Genomic DNA, 21,905 nt, shown 5'->3' with positions numbered 1-21,905 from the left:
CCCCCCCCCCCCCCCCCCCCCCAAAATTCTTAGAATATAGATTATAAATGAAACTTCACATTCAAGAAACTTTAATATATAATCAACTTTTATTCATTATAATACAGTTATTAGGAAACATAAAATATAAAAAAGAATGAGGTTTTAACTTTTCTTAATGAGATTGATTGGCTTTAACAAGCATATGAATATTGGGCTGTAGGTTTGCATGTCTGAGTCTCAAGTCCTTGCATTCTTTGATGTTCAGCTTGTTTCTCTGTATGCTCAGAAGACCATTCACTTGGCTAGATCCAGCTTCGACAGTGTACGAACTTGGAAAGCCGTAGAGCAGTTAGTTGCATAGGCCAAACTTATCCTAGGGGCCATTTTTAGCCCCCCCCATCAACCCCTAGGTTTTTATTCACCCTCTTAACAGTCTCATCAACCCCTTTGGGAAACCCTGTTATACAGAGAAATGTATAAGGGTAAATTTAAAAACTGAGGTCCCATATAACTTGTGATTCTCAGAATGCATGCAAGCTGTTAACAGAATATAACTTAAGTATTTATAAGCTGTGGCCTTAGAATAAGTAACTACATTTAGATAGAACTCTGATGCACAGTTATGCAAGTTAAATTTGTTGAGATGTACAGCTAATATCAGTACTGTTTTAAGTTAAAATATTCCTTTTATTTCTGAAAATAGCTCTTAAAACAATTTCACTGTAGGCACAGACAAACCTGTTAGAGTCCAGCCACAAACTGGATCTGATAAGGAGATCCTTGGATCAGTGTCGCCAAGAGTGGCCACCTGGCTCCCCTAAGTCCGACATCCTGAAAGAAGAACTGGAAAGCAGTCAGTCAGCAAGTCCAACCTTGTACACTTCTTCTATACATCCTTATGGCATAAAAGAACCAACGCTGCATAGTGTGACCTATTCTCTTTCCAAACCTGCTGCAGTTACAGGCAAATTGGAAGTCAGGTAAGTTGTAAATATAATGTAGCCAAGTATGTAAAATTAGTACACTAGTTTAAGAGTCATTGATAGTCATGTATAAGGATCTTCTCAGAATTTTGCTAAAATACATTGTTGTATACATTTAATATAAGAATGCAGCAATTAACATTATAAGTTTAAAATCTAGATATATGATAATTGCTACCGTGAATTAACAACACTCACCAAAAAACAATAAAAACCATCATTACTATTTATAATTTTATGGCTACCTTAAATGATGTATTGGGAAACATTTCTGCCTTTCAAGGCTTTTGACTTCAAATAGTTGCCACATATTCATAAAAATTGTTCATTCTAATCATTTATATCCTGTATAATTAATAATTAATGTTATTTGTGTATTCTGTGGTTTATGTGATTTCTTAGAAACCTTGAAAATGTTTGAATTTGTGGCTTTTATTTGATAGTTTTCAGTCCCTCGTATTAACACCTAGAGTACTGGTGTAGAGCATGGCTGGGAGAATGTAATATTTCTTTGTATAACTTTAGTGATTAAACTTGATATTCATAATTCTTTATTTTTTTTCCATTTTATAGTTAAACTGTTTTTTCTGTTTACCTGAGTTTTTCAAGGCTTCTTGTGAAATACTGACCATAATGATAGTTCTTCCGTGCCTTTAAACTTGTGAATAAAGTGGACCTTTAACTTTCTAATACTTAAACCTTACTGTGTCATTGATTTGTTTTTATGTATTCATGGTTCTTCCAGATATTTCTGTAATATAACTAACCATACAACTTCTGTTTAGGTAAGAGAATTCAGTGGAACATTACATTAAAGTACCTTATACGTCTGACAAATTACTATTATTGCTAATTCAGTGATATAAGTTGCCTCTGCTGGCAAAGCCAAGAAAAATGGTGAACCTTTCAAGAACTATTAGTTTTCCAGATTTTTTTTTCTAATGGGTGATAGATAGATAGAAAACTTGCTTAAAATTAATGTAAAAATGATGTAGGAGTAATATCAGAATTTTATATTTAGTAACAGAATAAATTGAAATTAAAATCATTCCTATTTTACATTCTTTGAATTGTCTTCAGATATTGATTTATTTTTATCCACAACACTTGATTCTTAGTTTTCATAGCCTCATTATCACTTACATGGTTAGAGACTAGTATATTTGGTTAATAGCCTTGGAAGTTTATATGAATTTTTGTGATTGGAGAGACTTTGTTCTTATAATTTCAGTAAATTCAACTTGAAGGCTAACCTTCATTACAACAAATTAAAACTTTAGGGAATGATGAGTAAAGCTCCAGTCAAGAAAATCTATCAAAATAGTTGAATAATTTTTCCATATTTTGGCTGTAATAAGGCACAATTATTGTTATTAAATGTCAGTGGCTTCTCTGGTTTAATTGTATTCAAAGATATGTCAGGTAAGTGCTCATCTGATGTTATGTGTACATTTCATGAAGAAACATAGAGTGTTTTTTAATAGTTAACAGTTTGAACAACAGCATAGTGAGTAAAGAGATCCCCAGATTGATAATGAAACATGTCAAGACCCTAACAAAGACATTTGGGTATTTCCATCATATGGAAAGCAAAAAATCAAGTAGAAGCTAGTCAAATGCAGTAAGTTGTTGTTGGAGAATGGTTATGAGTCTTTCAAAGTGTGGCTAGAAGGATGTAGAATGGTTTTCCAATCCCCCTATACAATTGGCCAGAAATCTAGACATAGTATATCTTTGTTGGCAACTCTGCAAGATGAATGCTTTTTAACAATCTGGGCTTGGTACAACCAGCAGGCCTCAGATTCCCAACTGAACCAATGTTCAAAGCAGAAACTGAACAATAAATTTCTGTCAGATGATTAATGGTGTACATTCCTCTAACCTATCATTACAAAACAACATGTGGGAGGATGAGCATGTAATTACAAGTGACCAGGGCTAGATCCAACCCCAGTTTTGTAGAAGGAAGACATGCATATGGAGATGGTAGCATACTGGTCTGAGAAGAGATCAGTATCAGTAGCCATAGTGAATGTTTTATGCTACAACGTGGCATTTGAATGCAAAACACCATAACGATGTAGTCTTAGAACCATTGATTTTTACTATGTACAGAAGAAGAAAGTATTGTGAAAATGAACTAGCCAGCTGACTGGTAGGATTGAAATCTTATTGATTATGTGTATAGTAAATAATTCATTTCCAAGCAAGTATCAATGAACTGGAAGCAGCTCTGATAGAACAGTGAACAGTATTATCAATGATTTACTCAACTTAAGGATTCCACATCAATCTACTACTTGAATTAATGTCTGAGGTGATCATATATCTCATTAACAAATGCTTCCTTATCACTTATTATGCTGCTGGATCTATATTAACAATGAGCATTTGTGAGCGTGGTCTTCACTAGTATACATTTGCATATCAAATTATTTAATTACTCACCTGATACTTGTTTTGCATGAAAATGAATTCAGTGGTGATGTTGACAGTATTTAATAATAGTAGTTGTGCATTATCATAGATAGAATACAGAAAATTCCACCTATCTTTCACTGTTTTGAAAAGCATATATGCTTTCAGAACATCAAATTGACTTCATATGAAAAACATTACATATGTTTTTAATAATCTTAAGTGTACCAAATTGTAATGTTATTTTTAGTAGCTTTTTATTTAACAGAAGTGATCTTTTTTCAAATTTTGCTGGTTTGGTTAAAACTACCGATTTTGATAATTTTCATCAAAAACCAGCAAAAAAAAATGCCACAGTAAGAACTCTGGAAGGTAACATAAACATTATTTTTTCACATGTCTTAGTGCATGTCAAATTAAAATAGTAACTTTTAAAAGCACAGAAAAATTTTAATGTCTTTTTTTAAAGAACATTTAAATTTCTAAAACCTTTAGATGTGGGAAAAGTTGATTGAAAAGTGATAAAAGAAGTATACAATTCTTTTCATTCTAAGCTTTAAAAAAGTCTGGAGCTTATATGTCTATACTGAATATTGTTTTGCAGTGAAATTCCTGTAGTATGAATAAAACGTAGGTATTAGAAAAAAAAATTTTGTTTTCAAAATGTTTTTGTATCACTGGGATTTTAATTAGTTTTTTAAAAAATTGCTACCGAAAAGTTTTGGTCTTGTGTAACTATACAAATGTTTTTAGTAAAAAAAAAAAAGATTAAAGCTGAAAAATTCCACATTTGTTTTTATTTTTCTGCTTCTGTCAAGCAGAATTTCAGACATTATTAATCTTCTGTCACATATTTGGAACTCTGCATGTAAATAAGTAAATCTGAATTTATAGTATTTAGTCACTTGCAGTTATTTTCTTAGTATTTTTCCTTTACAGACTAAGTGGTGAAAAGCTAATGAAGCTGTATCAGTTTTATGCCAAAGATATATATATCATTCAGTAAAACATTAGCCTCATATTACTTTTCCTGTATCCTTAAAAAATCACATCCAAAGTTGAGGTAGTTTTTCAGTTTCACGTACAAGAACGATGTATCTTCTAAAGATTTTTGAAATTATCCTATGGTCATATGCTTTCATCATTAAATCTATTCTTTAAAATATATTTTGTGCAAAATTAGAAAGATCCTATGACAAAATAAGGATCAGAAGCTGGTGCAGAAAAACTAAATGATATTCTTTTGATGGAATGGAAAGTCAAATCTAACAAACTGTTGAGTGTACATTTGACTTGAACTGTAATAAAGACTTTTTTTAATTTATCCCCACTACTACTGCCTTTAGTATTGCATATCGTTGTTAAAGTTTGAGTTATAAATGTGAAAGTTTGTACAATTGCTCCTCGTATCTGGGCCTAATAGCCTTCTAAATTTTATCAAGATCAGCGAAGTTCAAACTTGAAACATCATGATGATAAAAAAACTTCATACAAATATCAGAGAACACAAATAATGAAATTTGTTCATAACATGTTGAATGTAATGATAAAGTATGCATAAAAACTGCTCACCAGAAAAATCAGTTAATAATAAAATAATAGCAAAGTGGTTATATGTGGTATATTTAATATGTTGTGTGATTATATTATTTAGTTCTAATTCTGTATACAATAGTTTTTGTTGTTTTTACACACAGTTTTAACTGAAATAGTAAAAATAAATAAATGGACATAGTTATCTGATTAATATGTTATACTTTCCTTATACAAGGCACAATGTTATTGAACTCAATTATTTTTCTAAAAAAGTTAATGTTTCTTGTAAAGTATTAATGCTTGTTGTATTATTTGAGCACTTTGTAGGAATTGCTAGAAAATTAAAAATAATTTCTTGCAGACTGATGGGTTGTCAAGACTTACTAGAAGATGTACCTGGACGTCTACCTCGTAGGGATCATAGCTCTCATGGAATATCAAGCCCAGGAGATATTCGTAGCTTGGTTCGAGCCACAGGAAAAGGTCTTACTGGTCGAAGCTCTTCCAGGTCGTATAGTATCAAGGAAGAAACTTCAAGTACATATACCATTCATTGGCTAACTAATTCTTCACCTACAAATTTATTTGCAGAAATGTTTAAGAAAACGTTTTTCATTTTTTAATCAGATGGATCAGTTATTCAACCCTTTTTTCTCTGCAGTTACTAACTTTAAAATTAGACTAAAAATAGCACTTATCTATACTTTCAAAACAAATGTTACACCTGAATGTAAAGCTCAAACCAAAATTCCCTTTGTTTTTTGGTGCCACCTGCAATAATTACTTATTCACTTTACCTGTAATTTCACCCATAAGGGAGAGACTAGGTATGTTCAATAGCTAGGATCTTTTTTTTTCTTCTTTCCATCACTCGTTAGTTTTTCTTTATTTTTTATAATTGTTTCAGTTTTTAGTTGTTTTTTGTAATTATTTCTTCACAATGCCTTAAAACGTTTTCGGGCAGTTTTTGCATTTTTTCTTTGTTTTATCCTGGATATTTTAAGTAAGTCCTCTCCTATTAGCATATTCCCAGCAACAATTGGTATACATCTATTAATGTATAAACCATGTAGAAAATATTTTAGAACATAATTTTCAGTCATTGGAATCAAGTGGATTAATCTATAACCATTCAGCTATTACCTAAATAGCTGTAAACCATATCACAGTACTTTAAGCTTCTGTTGGTGCAGGTTTTTGATAAAAATTTCTCAATCATATATGCTTCCACTACCGATAAAGAACTGTTTGTCACTTGCTATTGGCAGTTATATCTGATGCAAAAATGATGAGGTATTGATCCTGAACATTTATTTGTTCAAAATTTTTCTGCTTGTATAGTAGTTGCTACAGCAAACATTAAATATAAAACAAGTACTTGTTTCTGTGATTTTTATATTTTCTCTCTTTATGTGTTTGAAAGTATAGAAATATTTGCCTCTTTATTTTATAAGTGAAGAAAAGTACCTGCTCGTTAATTTGTAAAATGTGATTTAGAATAAATTAAAGGTTTTCGTCTTCAGTGCTGTCCTTTATTATTAAAGTATAGAGATTAATCACAAAGTGAATTCCAAAATTGGTTTGCCCAACTGGCTGCCCACCATTTGGCCCACAAGGCAGCTCCAACCAGCCTGCCAAACCACTGGGCAAAAATTGAAAATAAACTAAAACATTAAGCTAAAGACGGAGCTTATGCTCAAAGCCTTTGAAGCTTAGTTGCTTAATGTTATTTATTTATTACTGTATTAGACTTCAATATAATACCAATAAGCTTGAATAAAACCATGATACATAGGATAAAATGTTAATTTGAAACAACATTTTGGTATTTTTAAAAGAAACTTGCAAAAAAAATTATCCTTATTTTCCCTATTTCTAGATGAAATAATGGCTGTTTTAAAGTTGGATAATGTTACTGTTGGTCAGACAGCATGGAAACTTTGTAGTCAGCAAGCATGGGATCAAAGATTTAGCATTGAATTGGATAGGGTATGTTTTATTTAATACATTCATAGTATTAATGGTTGGTATTAAGTGTTTTAGTCATTTTGTGACTGCAAAAAATACATACATACATATGGACCTACCCACTCCTGACTTTCATTGCATACTTTTAGTTGATTCTTTACCTAAGTTGTTTCATGAAAAGTCTTTAAAAATTATTTTGCTTCATGTAAATCATATTTTTAATAACTTGAAAATTATTTTTTATTATTATTATTATAAAGAAAAAAATATTCCCGAGAAAGACTTCTGGACCCTTCTGACTCATCCAGCTGGCCAGAAGTGAAATTTCAGGCTATGGCCCTGCTTTAGAAAATTTTTTCAAAGTTCTTATTTCAGTCTTTTAAATATATATGCATGTTTCAGTTCCAGTTTTTCTATTTGTGATGCAATTTAGCCTTTTCAAAAACAATCTCATGCTCATAGTTTTAAAACATTGATCTATGAGGTTATATTCACCCAAAATAGATTTAGAATCCTTTTACTAAACAAAAGTGGAACATAAAAATGAAAATACAACGACAGAAAATTTCATACAATTAAAAAAGGATGCCAGTAGACTTCAACACTTTTCATTCAAAGCTCTTCAGGAATAAACTATAGAGATTTGACAAAATTGTAAGCTGAGAGATATTGAGATTCACATATGAGAACATAGACGAATGAAATTAACATCAAAGTATCACTGTTTATATTGTTTTAAGGACTATTTATGCTCAAATATTGCTAGACTGCTATATCAATGTTTTCTGATTATTGCACCTTTAAATTATGACACATCAGTGATTAGCTTTAATTTTCCTTGCTGCAGCCATTTTATGTGTTATCTATTTCTTTAACAGGACACTAACTTGTATATTGGGCATGATTACTTAACTGTATATGCAAAAAACAAAAAAAAGGAAAAGTTTTATTTTTGTTCATAAACCCACAGACTTCTTTGCTTGGCAAACTGTTAGTTTAGAAGGATAACAATTTTCTGATTAAACATTACAATATTTTTTTAATAATAGATATTGACTTTACAATACATATTCTGCTGAATACCTTTATGCCGAAGAAAACAATTAACATTCTGAATAGAATAGAAAATTTGACTGATACTACAAATCTAGCTACTAGTAAATAAAATACTAGTTTATGTAATGCTTTTCCCATACACTGAACTACAATATCATTTTGAAATTATGTAATTTAAAATGGTAATCATGTTAATATGGTAATTTTTAGGGGACTCCACAGTCTCCGAGATTTATGAAACTGTTATTTACTGTAAAATGGGGTTAATATTGTGATAAGTTAAAATGTTATTCAACCCTCCATGGAATAATGTCATAAGTTATTATAAAATAGTATTAAAGTGTCTTCAACCATGCTTTTCACTGGAGGTTTATATATGTTTGTAAAACATTATGTGTAAAAATTTTACTCTAGCCTTCATCACAAATACGGTTAATGTATAGAAACCATGTTCTAGTTTTAGTATAGATATCTGATCCTTAAAATGATTTTTTTGGCATTGTACTTCTGAAAACACACAATAGATAAGCAAAGTGGGCAATTTGGGTGGGTGGGTGAAAACAAATGGCTGTAAATTGCTTTATAACTTTATGTACTTAAAAAGCCAAATTAGAACTTGCAGACTTATAATACAAGGAAATTTTGTTTTCTTTCATTTTTTTTACAATCCTATAACAATAATTTCTTCATTTATATAGAGGGATTCCTTATAATAAAAGAGTTACAAACTTGTTGGGTATTCTTGTTTATAAACCACTTTTTGCAGTAGTTAGTTATGTTTATTCTTATATCCCCTGTTAGTCAAGAGAGCTAGAAATCCAGGTGTATTGGAAGGACTGGCGATCCATGTGTGCTATAAAATTTCTCCGGTTGGAAGATTTTGTAGATGATAATCGAAGTGGAATGGCCCTGCACCTTGAACCAAAGGGTTTGCTTTTTGCAGAGGTAGTTTCGTAACTTATAACTTGGAAATTTATTTTGTAAATCAGATAAATTGTACAAAAATGAACTTATTAAATTTTGTTCTTAAATTTGAATCCAATATATATATATTAAGGAATCTTGCAAAGTCAATGAGCTATTTTCTTCAATTTTGACAGGAAGTTGAATGTTTCAGGTTATCTTGATGGTTTCAATACACTAGATTTTAAACACATATTATATAAAATATAATGTAATATTTTTAAAACCTACTTTTATATACTGTATTTTACAATTCACATTTTTTGCATATAAAACCACATGACTGAGCTATTTACACATCATGCAGTCTCACAATTTCGCTGAAACAAAAATTTTAATACACTAAGTAAATTAAGACTGATGGAACAAAGATGAGATATATATTTTTTTTATGAGATATGAAAAGTTTTATTTAACCTTTTAACATCAGGTAGGGTCAAATTGCGCATGTTACAACTTTTTACGGTGTTACATTCAGAATTCATTTAAAAATCGTATTATCAATAGATGTTAATAAACTTGGCATCGAAACGTAGTTATTAAATCCGATTTTTATACATTTTAATTCTTGATTTCATGGAGAAATATTTAAGTAAATTTTCAGTCTTCACATCTGTATCACATCACTTTTTACTCCAAATTATCCATTTTAAATATTCTTACTATGCCTATATGTGTCCTGAGTTTAACATAAGTTATATATTTATAGTAGAGATACTGGTAAGAAATAATCTAACTTTACAATGTCCAGTCTTATTGCTTTACTGAGATATAAACTAGAAAGTCAAACCCATGTGCCATGCTGTACTATAACATCTTGTCTTTCAAAAAAAATGTCAGTTATTCTCTCTGACATTTGCTTTAGGGTAATTTATAATCAATAGAAAGATAAGGTTTTAATTTACTCCTTTCTTTATAAGACTGACTTGTTCTAACAATAGCTCATAGCTCCATCTCTTGTCCGATCTGAGATCTAATTACAGCTGTGGATGTTGAAGATTCCATCTTGTTATTTTCTTCTTCAGTGCAAGTTTTTAGAAATCATTATTAGCATTTGATTAAAATTTGTTATTGAGCTGTTATTGACAAGGCTTTTTTGTCTTATACCCATTCAACAGTCTGAACAACCAAAATTTTAGATGAAATCTATAAAAGTACTTTAAATGTAAATTATGCTGGGTAATATTAAATGAGGAGAAATAAAAATCATACTCTTTGGTAATTGTTTTCTTCATAATATAGAAATTATCTATAAATGAAAATTATATATGAGCAAAGCAATCCCTAGTCTCAAACTTTAACACTAAATATTTTACAATTCAGTGCTATAGTTTAGTGTCAGTGTACTCAGAATTAATATTGATGTTAAGCTTTACTATGATAATGTTGCAGGTATATATATATATATAGCCTTTACTAGGCATATTTAGGAATACAGTTTGTAAATAAATGGCTATTTCCCATCTAGCATTTGTCTTCTCATACCATAAAATATGGAAATTAAGATTCAATATGCACAAAGCAATCCCTGTTTCCAGACTAAAACCATAATGATAACTTTCTGAAGCTCAATTTTTAGATTTGTAGATTAGTATCTTGTATATTCTAAATCCATTTTCTGTTAAATTCTAAGTAAGTTGCTTCTGTAGCCACAGACAAGGTAAATATTAATCTTCTGACATTTCAGGCTGCTGAGCCAAATTTGGCAAATTCAGTTTTCAGAACATGTTCTTAAAAGATATTTAAAGTTGTTTTTTATATGCTTTTCCATAAGCTTGTGATTCTAATTGTATTATGACTGGTTTTTCATGTGAAATGGAACAAATGCAACTCACCATTAAATAAATACTTGCCTGTTTTTAGTTGGTTGAAATTAATACTTGTTTCTTTTTTTCTCTTTTGAAACATTGTTTGTGTTTTTAGAACAATGTCAGTAAGTTTGTTGCAACAGAAGTTTGTATATAGTCTGTTATCTGTGTAATCTGATTTAAAAGTAATATAAAACTGGGAAAAAAAAATGCTGTACCTGTTGCAGTGTTCTATAATTGCTATAACTGAATGAGTGTATATTTTTATTTTCACACAAACTGTTATTAAAATAATCACCAAAAACCTTTAGTTACTAAACTAATGCCGAATCAGACTTACAGATACCTTGATTAAACAGATTTGAGAAATTAAACCACCTTATTGGCAGTCATTACCATCATACTGTTCCTAAAAAGCATGTAGTCTTGGTAATTATTTTATATTAAAGAAACTACTTGCCAGGTACAGCTTCCTTTTTGATTTGTTTAATTTGTATCTGTGTAAGTTAGTGATTTAACTACAAGTTTATTCTATTATAGTACCCATGCCTATTTTAATTTTCCTTAATTCATTATGAGTTATGTATGACAGTTAGTTAGAAGTACATCGTAACTATTTTTATGATATTTATTATTTATAGGTGAAGTTCCTGAACCCAATGATTTCAAGAAAACCTAAACTTCAACGTCAACGAAAACTGTTCAAGCATAAAGGTAAGACTTTACAAAAGAATGTTGTTGTCTTCTTAATTATATAAAACAGTATTTTTAGGAAGGTGTTAATTTATTAACAATGAATTATGAAAAGTAAATGTTTACAGAATTAGGACCACATTAAAATATATATATATGTACTATTAAACTTTTAGTATTATTATCAGTAAAACAAAATTCATGAATATTACCATCTATTTGTCATAGAATATTAAAGCACTATATTGGATTAATTTTTATGTATATTTATCAGACATGATAGATAAATAACTCTTTTAATTTATTTCAGGAAAGAACTTCTTGCGGCCTGGACAGATGAATATTAATGTTGCAACTTGGGGAAGATTGATGAAACGAGCCATGCCGCAAGCATGCTCAGAACAGTCTTCTACTGTCAGCCCACCTACTAATAATACAGTACCCTCTGGTATAGTTTTCTTTAATTAACTTTGATTTATTTGTCATTTATGAGTTAACTTTAGGTATAAAATTTAGGGGCACAAAGGTTGAGTAATTTATCGATTTTTTTTTTCTATGTACAAAACCTGCTTCATGTTTTCTTAGTTCCGTCTGATGCTATTGTATATATAGTATTTCAGGTTTAATTTAATTTTATGAGGACTGAATAGATCTAGAACAAAAGTTATGTAACAAAGAACTACTTCATCCTTTGTGTAAGATGTTTTATGGAAAGCAAAGTTTTCAATTTTATATAATAGTTTAAAGACAGTTAAAGCTGATGTAAATAATTCAGTAAATTGTTGAAAACTGCTTAAGTCTTGAATGTCTTAAAATTACAAAATTTTCACTAATCTAAAACTTGTTCTTTTTAATAATACATAATCTTTATTATATGTTTCTTTTAGACTGAAGAATATCTTTTTTAATCTGTAAAATATGTTTTGAAAACAATTTTTGTATTATCAGATTATTTTATGGTATTTTCAGCTTCTAACAAATTGTAAGGTAGTGTTTGAAAAGGTGAAGAAAATGAATGATTTTTGTTGTTTTTTTATGATTTTAAAATAATAATTAAATTTTAAAATAGAATGCATTAAAACTTTATCAGAAAAATACAATTTGTTATTATCATCAAAACTGCAGCTGTTATTAAGCTGCTATTTTCCAAACTTTCACTTTCTGGTAATTTGAAAATATTTTTTTAATAGCACTGACAATGTCTCCAGCTCCTAGTGATGGAGCAGTAAGGAAGTTAGACTTTAACTACAGATCAGAAGAGGATGGCACTGACAAAGTGGATTACAAATTATCATCAGCACCTCAGACACCTCATTTAAACATGTCACTCGAGACAGAAGTTAAGGTAATAATTTGTTATGCAACAGGTATCTTTGGAGACAGGTAAAAAGAATACATTGATATTTCTGCACTTTTATTCTGAGATGAGATAAAAGATTTGGTATGAAAATGACTTAAGTGATTAAGATCAAGATCAGTTCTACAATTCAAATTCTTTATGCTCATCATAGGAAGTGTAAGGCTATGTCAGTATATTTCTTTGTATGTGTTTTACTAGGCCTTTTTATTAAAATGCATCCTAGAGTAGAAATATTTGGCTTTATTAATAAGTGAAATGAATCAAGAGTAATCGTAACAAAATAACCATGAGAAAAAACATATATTTATTATTTTGATTAACTCTTGTTCTTGTTAATGAAGAAATGTACAGTAAGAGATTTTGTAATACACATGTAATTGCAATTTTGTTGAACAGGCTGCTTTAGGTCAGTTTGATTTCTTGACAAATGAAGTATCTTCAGCTACCTCAAAAGATTTGGAAGTTGTAGGTTCAAAAGAAGTACAAGAGCCAGAAGTACATGTAAGGCATTCTCCCACCCCAGAACCTGTTATTGAACTAGCTGATGATGACTATGAACCAGCTAATCAACTCTCTTTTCAAAAAATTCATGTACCCAGTGAAAGGTAACGTTTAAAGTGACCTTCTATTAGTTGATAAGCCATTGATATTTTAGTTTTATTATTTTGACTCTTAGATTGAATATTGATATAAAAAAACAATTGTTGGTTGATCAGGTGGAAGTGGAATCTAATTAAGAAGAAGCACCACAGCAAAACATTTAACCTTCAAATGAATAGATTGTAGTATCAGCAGTATGCAATAACACATTTTAAGATTGTGTACTATAATGTCAAATTAACAAATAGTATCTTTGCTTATTCAAATCAAAAAATAAACTGCTTAAAAACAGAGAAGGAAAAGAACTTATAAAAACTAGTATTTACAAATGACTAACATAGTTAGTAGACTTCTTGTAGCTGAAGTAAAGAAAGTTGAAAAGAATTGAAGTTGTTTAGAGTTAGGTGTTTACGTGAAATCGGTAAGCTTTGTTTGATCAGAAAATTTTCCATGATCTTCCTAAAGACTGCTCTGTTCTATGATCAGAGATTTTTGTGATGAATATCTTTACTATCTGGCATTTTTGTTATTAATATTGAATATCTTTGCCCTGTCTTCACTAAAGTCCATTTTTTTTTGGTAACATTTACACCAAAGAAAACATGTTTAATATTCAGTAGATTACCTGTAATTTTTTTCCATCTGTGGTAAAAAAGAATTATAAAAATTAGGTCATTTTATTTTAATACACTGCTTGTGCTTACTGCTGAAATGGTTTCATTACAGTAAAATTGAGCTATTTATCTACATGTCTTATTAGCACAGCAAAACAATGCTCTATTTATGCTGTCAAACGGGAAACTTAGAGAAAACATAGCCTAGTTTTCTAGTGAATATTTTTAACTGGTTTTAATAGTGCCTTATTTATGGTTACTTGAAGCATCCCAGAATATTGTTATATTACACTTTCCTAGATTAGTAAAATAATTGGGTTGAACTTGTATATAAGATAGCAATCGGTGGTTATAATGCTCATTTTTCATTTATGTACTCATCCTACCTTGGCTTAATCTCCTTTTTTTTTTTCTTGTTGCTGTTTTTGAATAGTTATACTGTGTTTTCAACAATTTTTCTGTAAAGTGTAATGTTTCTGGTGTTTTAATGCAGTGATTTTGAAAAAAATTATGAAATATTAACATTTGAACTTGTACTTTTTAGTTTCTTATAATTCTGTGGATCTTTCTGGTCAGTCAAAATGATATTGGTGCTACAAGTAACAGTTATATATCAAAACTAGTAATGAATTTTACACTAACACATTTCTTTATGTACAGTGTTCAAGCATCATCAGGTTTCTCATTAAGCAGTTTTGAGTTGATCAGTGTCTTAGGAAGAGGCCATTTTGGTAAGGTAAGTGGCTTATATTTATCTGTGAAATATTGTTCCTGTAAAATTAGTCAGGTATTAAAAAAAATATTTTTTTTTTTAGATTTTTAGTTCTATTACTAACTTTAAATTTAGTTTCTGAATTTTGTTTACAAAGTTATAATATGAGTAATGATGGGGTAATGATCATACAGGTATTAACAATATAAAAGTGGTTGGAATCCTATTGCTCCAGGAGCATATTCTATACTTTGGGGTTGTGGGTGTGCCATAAGAGTGATAGTCAATTCCCAATTTTAGGTCACCCGAAGTTCGTAGTGGGTTTAAAATTATACACAGCTTTGTCTAGATAGCCTTTGTGTATATAGCTCTACATGAAAATTTATAAGACAAACAAACAATATTTTAAGAGGAAATTAATATTTCTGTTTTATCTGAATTACCTTAAGTTAAACTTAGATATTTCACAATAAATGTGTAGCCAACTGTTTGTGTAATTTTTTGAGAGAATATCATCTTTTAAAATGTTTCTTAAACAGTTGAAGTATAAAATAACTCAGGATTAGTCATAGTTGCTGAAAGATCATCTGTATTTGACAGACTGTCATTTGAGAAACTTTTTTTGCATTTAAAGCTTAAGTTGACCTTTAGGTCAATGCTCAAACTCGCATACAAATCAAACTGACTTTACTTACAATCCTAGTCAGATTATAATATTTAGTCTTGATCTTACATAATGGTAAATGTTACTCCAATGTCATAAAAGCTAACACTATTTTATTGCTTTGTTTTCTCCACTTGGTCACATGACATTTTTAGCCCTAGTTGTGTATTAAAAGTCAATGTAACTTTTAAAGTCAAATATCCTGAATTAATTGATTTTGAGCTCTGCTTATTATCTTGTTAAAAATGGGTGGATTTGATAACTGTATTATGAACTGTTAATACAGGTTGTGAAATGGTTGGTATTTTTTCAGATTTAGACAGTTAGAGATGCCTAAAGGTAGACCCTACATATTCCATGTAAAAGCATGGACATGGTTAAAGTTACAAACCATTAACAGACATGTTTAGATATATATCAGGCTACTTATATCAGTATGCAAAGACATTTTTATGATAATTTGGGAAATCTAATTCTAAAGACAATTAATTGTATAGTTTTTTACTTATTTATGTTACTGAATTTGCTATGTTTAAAGGCTCTCAAACTTATCATGGTTTTAATTTAATCAGTAGTTTTATTTTTATCAGGGCCCATACTTACATATACTTATTATTAGTTATATATATATAACTAATGGTAACACTCCATTTAGTTTATGCTTATATTTAGCTTAAACTAGACATTTCAAAGTTCTGGGCAAGTTTTAAAACACCCAAGTTAGAGGTTAATGACCATAATTTGTATGTTTTTATTAAGTTTTCATGAAGTTTTTCAGTTTTATTATAACTTTTTTGGAAAGAGCGTCTTTTTTATTTCTTCCTCCCAAATGTATTGCATTAATCTTAACTAATGATGGTACTTTAAATTAATTTTTAGGCTTATTGTTTTTGGATGCTTCATCTTCTTTCAGCATTTATACTGTAATTTTAGGTTATGCGATATAATTAGAATAATATGTTCTGTAAGGGATCTTTACAAAACTCCAACCCATCATTTTTTGATGAGTTGGGCAAGGCTAGTATAAATATATATAATATACACACACCAGTACTTTTTAATTACTATGCAGTTATTTGAAGTCTGTTAGTTATTTTTTAGGTGATCCTGAGTAAGTACAAGAACACTGGAGAGTATTTTGCCATAAAAGCTCTGAAGAAAGGAGATATCATTGCTCGGGATGAAGTTGAAAGTCTGATGGCAGAAAAAAGAATATTTGAAGTTGCTAATAACATTCGTCATCCTTTTCTAGTGAATCTTTTTGCTTGTTTTCAGACTTCGGTATGTAAACTGTGTGTTTTATTTTCTAGTTTGAGTATCTATAAATCACTAGTTACTGCACTGATAGCTGACTGTCATAGGGCCATAGTAGTTTTTTTCTATGTATTTTGTACTTCTGTGAAATCATATTTTAAAGCTTACTTTATTTGATCATTACAAATATTACTAGTTGAACTAAATATTACTCCAGTGAAATTGAAATTGTTGCACATTGTTAATAAAGATGCCAAATTAGTTTTAAATTTTTGCTCATATTTTCTTGGTGTTTATTTTGATGCAAAATAACTCAAGATATCTTATTACATAAAATTTAAATGTAATTGATATGTAATCAGAAATATTGTAAAACATAAATTACATGAAAGACATTAAAGTTACTTCACGCAATCTGTTGCTTATAACTCCCAGACTATAACACATGTTAGAGGAATTATGTGTGTAAACTCCTAAGTTTATGGGAAATGCAGTCGTCTCTGATGTTTTTTCCTCTATATGTGAGCTGTCAGATGTGTCAGTTTGCCTACAGCCTTGTTAAGTATTTCTATAGCAGGGAATATAAAGTATCTGAACACATCTTTATATTAGGTTATGATACAAGTGTCTGAATATCTGCATTGAAAGTGCTGTTGTATATCCTTCACAAAAGCAACCAATTTCTCAAAATTCCATTCCATGCCATACCAAACCAAACTGTAGTTCTGATACATACAGTTACACCATGCATGACTTTAATCAGCTGTGGTTGTCAAATGACTTGCCAATTTTCCATATTCAAAATAATTTTAAAATAACATACATATAACACATATTAGTGGCACATTGATCACAAATCCCGTCTCTCCATATTTAAGAATTAGCTTAAGCAAAGCCTTTGGGCTACATGGGCCTTGACAAACACCTCTGTCCTGATGAAAGGCACATAAAACGATGCAGATTTAGAATTTCCAAGACAGGGATATCCCTTATACTTAATGAAATTGAAAAAACAAAGAATATAAATAAACTTTAGGCACTAAGATCATCAGTGAAGAGACATGCAATAAGTCATACTGAAGCAATGGTGAGTAAAGTGCAGTGTCTTGCAATAGGTGAGAGTCTACAAACATAAGGGTCTGTAGCAATGATGTTCCTTTTGTTCTCTGCAAGTGTATAAAACATAATCAAGAAAGATATCCATGGGAAAAAGTGACACAAGTCACATGTACACAAGTTGCTTCCACTACATATTTGTTCAACTGTCATACTTCAAGCAGCTAGAGAATGAAATTGGTATTCATGCTATTCTCTACAAAGACATACCAGTGAAGTGACCTGATGCAGGGCCTATGGATTTCTGTTAAAATGAGTTGTTGTCAGTCATTCTTGTACACTATAAAGATTACAGAAAGCATCATTGGTGTGCTTTGGACATAATAGCCTTATGACTGGGACTTTTGCAATGATAACTACACTGTAGGACCCTCGTCAAGATACACACATGTTGGAGAGAGTAACCAGATGTGGCATCCTGGACTTTAATGATGCTTCAAAATCCTTTGAATAGTACATACACAATGTCTGTTGAACTACAATAGTTCAAAGTATTTTAATGGTATTCAGAAAAGTAATGTTTTATACATTCTTACCAGATGTTAACGTATAATTATTTTCTTCTGCTCTTAATCTTTGATTTTAATCTGAAGAATTAAGTAGTAATATTTTTACTTGTTATTAGTTTGTTAGTCCATATTACTAGTGGCTCATCTGTGTTTACTGATGCATTTGTTAACACTGTTCTGAAAGATACCTATGATTGTTTTTGTTTTAAACCTGTTTGAAATAACATTTTCAAATTTCAATAGATTTCTGTAGTATTTTATTAATGTCAGTAAGAAAAAAATCTGTGCTTATTTTCTGATGTTAAAAATTTATAAATACAACATTGAAATTCTTTCAAATAGTCACATGTTTGTTTTGTGATGGAATATGCCTGTGGAGGAGACCTGATGATGCATATTCACACTGATATTTTTCCGGAACCTCGTGCAGTTTTCTATGCAGCCTGTGTTGTTCTGGGTCTCCAGTACCTTCATGAAAACAAAATAATTTACAGGTGAAGTTAAGTCATTATTATACTTTAAATACTGAAATTTACTAATTTATACAGAATTTTACCTAACTATTTTATGTGTGAGTGTGTTTAGGTTTTCCATTAGTTTCTTTCATTTTAATTTCTTATTCATTATGTTTTTGCCACCCTACTGAATCATGAAAAAATATACTGTTGATGTAATATTAAAATTTATAGATTGATGATAGTAATGGTTAATGTTAGCCAAATATCATTGTCTTGTTTGTTTGTATCTAGTTGAAAATATGGTAACAAATTGAATGGAATCTGTACTTGGTCAGTACAATAATTTATGATATGTTCACAGTGTTAACAGATCTTTGTAGAAATTGATTGTCTTTTTACAATAGATGATAGATAAGTGTTACTTGTGTAAAGAGTTCATTTCTATCTAAGCATTAAATATTTTTTTTTTGGCTTCAAACAGGGATCTTAAGCTGGACAACCTGCTTTTAGATACAGAAGGATATGTAAAAATTGCTGATTTTGGCCTCTGTAAGGAAGGAATGGGATATGGAGATCGTACCGGTACATTCTGTGGAACTCCAGAGTTTCTTGCTCCCGAAGTTTTAACAGAAACATCCTACACACGTGCTGTTGACTGGTGGGGTCTTGGAGTCTTGATCTTTGAGATGTTAGTTGGAGAGGTGTGTTGATTTTGTCTCGTAGATAGAATAGTCACAAGTTGAGTATTTGTATTGGTAAAAATATTTAAATATCAATCGGGTATTCTTATAAGAATGACCTTTTTATAGCTTATATGGTAATGGTTAAACTGTAAAAGTACCATTACAAGTTTAAAAGGTCATCATTAGCATTCATTTGATAATTAAAAATAATAAGAAATCCATTTTTTTATAAAATACTTTTGGTGGTGATAAATTTTTTGCCATAGTTATCGAGTAATATAAATATACAACATAGGTAGAATTTTAGTCTTTCCTCTGAAGTTGTATGCTTATGCTAATATATCTTTTACCATGCAACTATGTCACTAAAACAGTTAACTTTTATATATAAAGACTGATAATTGTGGTGTGGAGGAGGTACAGTTTTAAAAAAAATACATCTTCGTGTTTTATTTTCATGCCTAAATGTATCAGCTATCATAATAGAACTGAAGTCTTAAACTCTTTGAAAGAGTTATACAGCTGTGTATTATTTTAACTGTCGGTGTCAGTACTTTCAGAAAGTAGTTAGAAGTAACAAAGGTGATATTTCAATTGACATACAAAGTGATAAAAATTGATAATATGTGTACTAAGAAAATGTGATAAGGGTGTGTGTGTGTATGAAATTTGATATACATGCACTAGATTCAAACTTGAGTTAAAAATGGTTTATTTGAGTTTAAAGAATTTTGTAGAAGTACCTATTAAAAAACTGTATGATAATGCCTGATGATTTATTTTTATTATCCATTTTTTGAATTATACAGTAATTATTTATCTAGCAATATCAGGATTCGTAAAAATATCTTGCATCTAAATATATTTAAAGTTTCAAATGTGAATTGTAACACTTATAAAACAATGAGTAGTCGATTGTTTTACCTTTTTCTAAGTTTAATTAAAATTTAAACAATATTTATTAAAGAATAACAAAGGGAATATGTGTTTTGAAAAGTCCACCTGATGAATCAGCTGTAAGTTTACAGATTAAAACACTAAAATTGGAGATTCAATTCCCCTTGATGGACAAAGGGGAATTGAAGATAGTCAGTTGTGTGCAGCTTTGCATGAAATATAACAACAGGAGAATATCTTTAAAAAAGTTGTTTATGTATTGCTTCCTCGTATTGTTGTATTGCAGCTTTTCAACTATAATGTAACTTACAAATATATATATATATCTGTGTTAACATTTGATTATATTATATTTGTATTCATTCATTTATTATATCATCATTTAATTTTTTTTACATCAGTTGTTAAATCTTTTCTCCAAAACTTCATTCTAATGTTTGTTATGTAATGGGATCAAACTTTCAGCTCTTTTCTAGTTTTTGAGGGTTTAATGCACCTAAGAAAGGGCATTCTGCCTGAACCATCATTGCAAATACATATGGTTCCAAGTAGTATTCATTTTATCTGCTGTTTCTATACCCAGTTGCTCTTTAAAACGTTAATTACTAAAACTCCAATAAAAGTTTTAAATCATTAAAATTTTATAAGGTAAAATTGCATTAAATACAAAATCAAGGGATTTTGAATAGAATAAAATAAAACTTCAGTCCATACCCGGTGCATTAATAAAAAGCTCATGTGATAATTAGGCAGTGAAGTTATAGTTTTATTTTGTTTACTAACATGTGACACAGAAACATAATTATTACTATTGTATGTTTTCATTATGTACACTGGATGGAGGAAGGAGTTACTGGAAAAATTTAAAGAATTATTTTCTGTAGGTATTTTCACTTCCATTGACTGATTTTATTAAGAAGATAAAATGTTTCTAAACTTTTCTTAATTGGCTATGACATTAAACATATTTAGTCACCGTTTCCTGGTGATGATGAAGAAGAAGTCTTTGATAGCATTGTCAATGACGAAGTAAGATACCCACGGTTCCTCTCTCTCGAAGCCATTGCAATCATGAGACGGGTAAGTTGTAATTTGTTCTTCCTACATATTCAAATAAAAGTTCATTTACATTAAGGGCAGAGATGAATAATAAGGAAAGTTACTTCATTGGGTTAAAAATATATTATGAAGGAATATTTTTGTCAGTGTCATCAGTGTAGTTGTTTTGTTTAGTTCTAAACAAATGGGTCACTTCATGTGATATAAAATAATCGTGAGAAATCATAACTGTACAACATTCTGCCTTGCTGTACGTATTAACTTTCTCAACATAGTCTCAGTCGATTTGACCGAACACGTGACCTCTTTGTACTCATTTGAAGTCTCTATAGATTTGATACTACTAACTTTTAAGCCCCCCAATGTCACAGAGGTATGTCTGCGGACTTACAACACTAGAAACCGGGTTTCGATACACGTGGTGGGCAGAGCACATATAGCCCATTGTGTAGCTTTGTGCTTAATTCCAAACAAACAAAACTAACTTTTAGTGAAGTATTTTTAATAAACTAAAAAAAGAGATGTTGGTGAATATATCACATATTTGTTTTGGATAGTCTGTGTGCAAAGTG

General features: G+C 30.0%; 1 protein-coding gene across 2 annotated transcripts in view; it reads left to right on the top strand.

The window, feature by feature from the left end:
* LOC106466161 (serine/threonine-protein kinase N2-like) overlaps positions 1-21,905 on the top strand; it is a 77,497-nt gene that overhangs the window by 45,061 nt on the left and 10,531 nt on the right. For both annotated transcript variants that reach the window (XM_022394126.1, XM_022394127.1), the window contains exons 6-18: positions 709-962; positions 5,281-5,456; positions 6,799-6,908; positions 8,745-8,888; positions 11,356-11,428; positions 11,718-11,855; positions 12,598-12,752; positions 13,164-13,372; positions 14,642-14,717; positions 16,459-16,638; positions 18,579-18,730; positions 19,176-19,395; positions 21,247-21,354. In XM_022394126.1, coding sequence (XP_022249834.1) covers positions 709-962; positions 5,281-5,456; positions 6,799-6,908; positions 8,745-8,888; positions 11,356-11,428; positions 11,718-11,855; positions 12,598-12,752; positions 13,164-13,372; positions 14,642-14,717; positions 16,459-16,638; positions 18,579-18,730; positions 19,176-19,395; positions 21,247-21,354 — 1,995 coding nt within the window. The remainder of the gene's footprint in view (positions 1-708; positions 963-5,280; positions 5,457-6,798; positions 6,909-8,744; positions 8,889-11,355; positions 11,429-11,717; positions 11,856-12,597; positions 12,753-13,163; positions 13,373-14,641; positions 14,718-16,458; positions 16,639-18,578; positions 18,731-19,175; positions 19,396-21,246; positions 21,355-21,905) is intronic.

Source organism: Limulus polyphemus, unplaced genomic scaffold (assembly GCF_000517525.1).
Source record: "Limulus polyphemus unplaced genomic scaffold, Limulus_polyphemus-2.1.2 Scaffold2172, whole genome shotgun sequence".
Classification (NCBI taxonomy): domain Eukaryota; kingdom Metazoa; phylum Arthropoda; class Merostomata; order Xiphosura; family Limulidae; genus Limulus; species Limulus polyphemus.
This window is presented reverse-complemented; position numbering and strand designations above follow the sequence as displayed.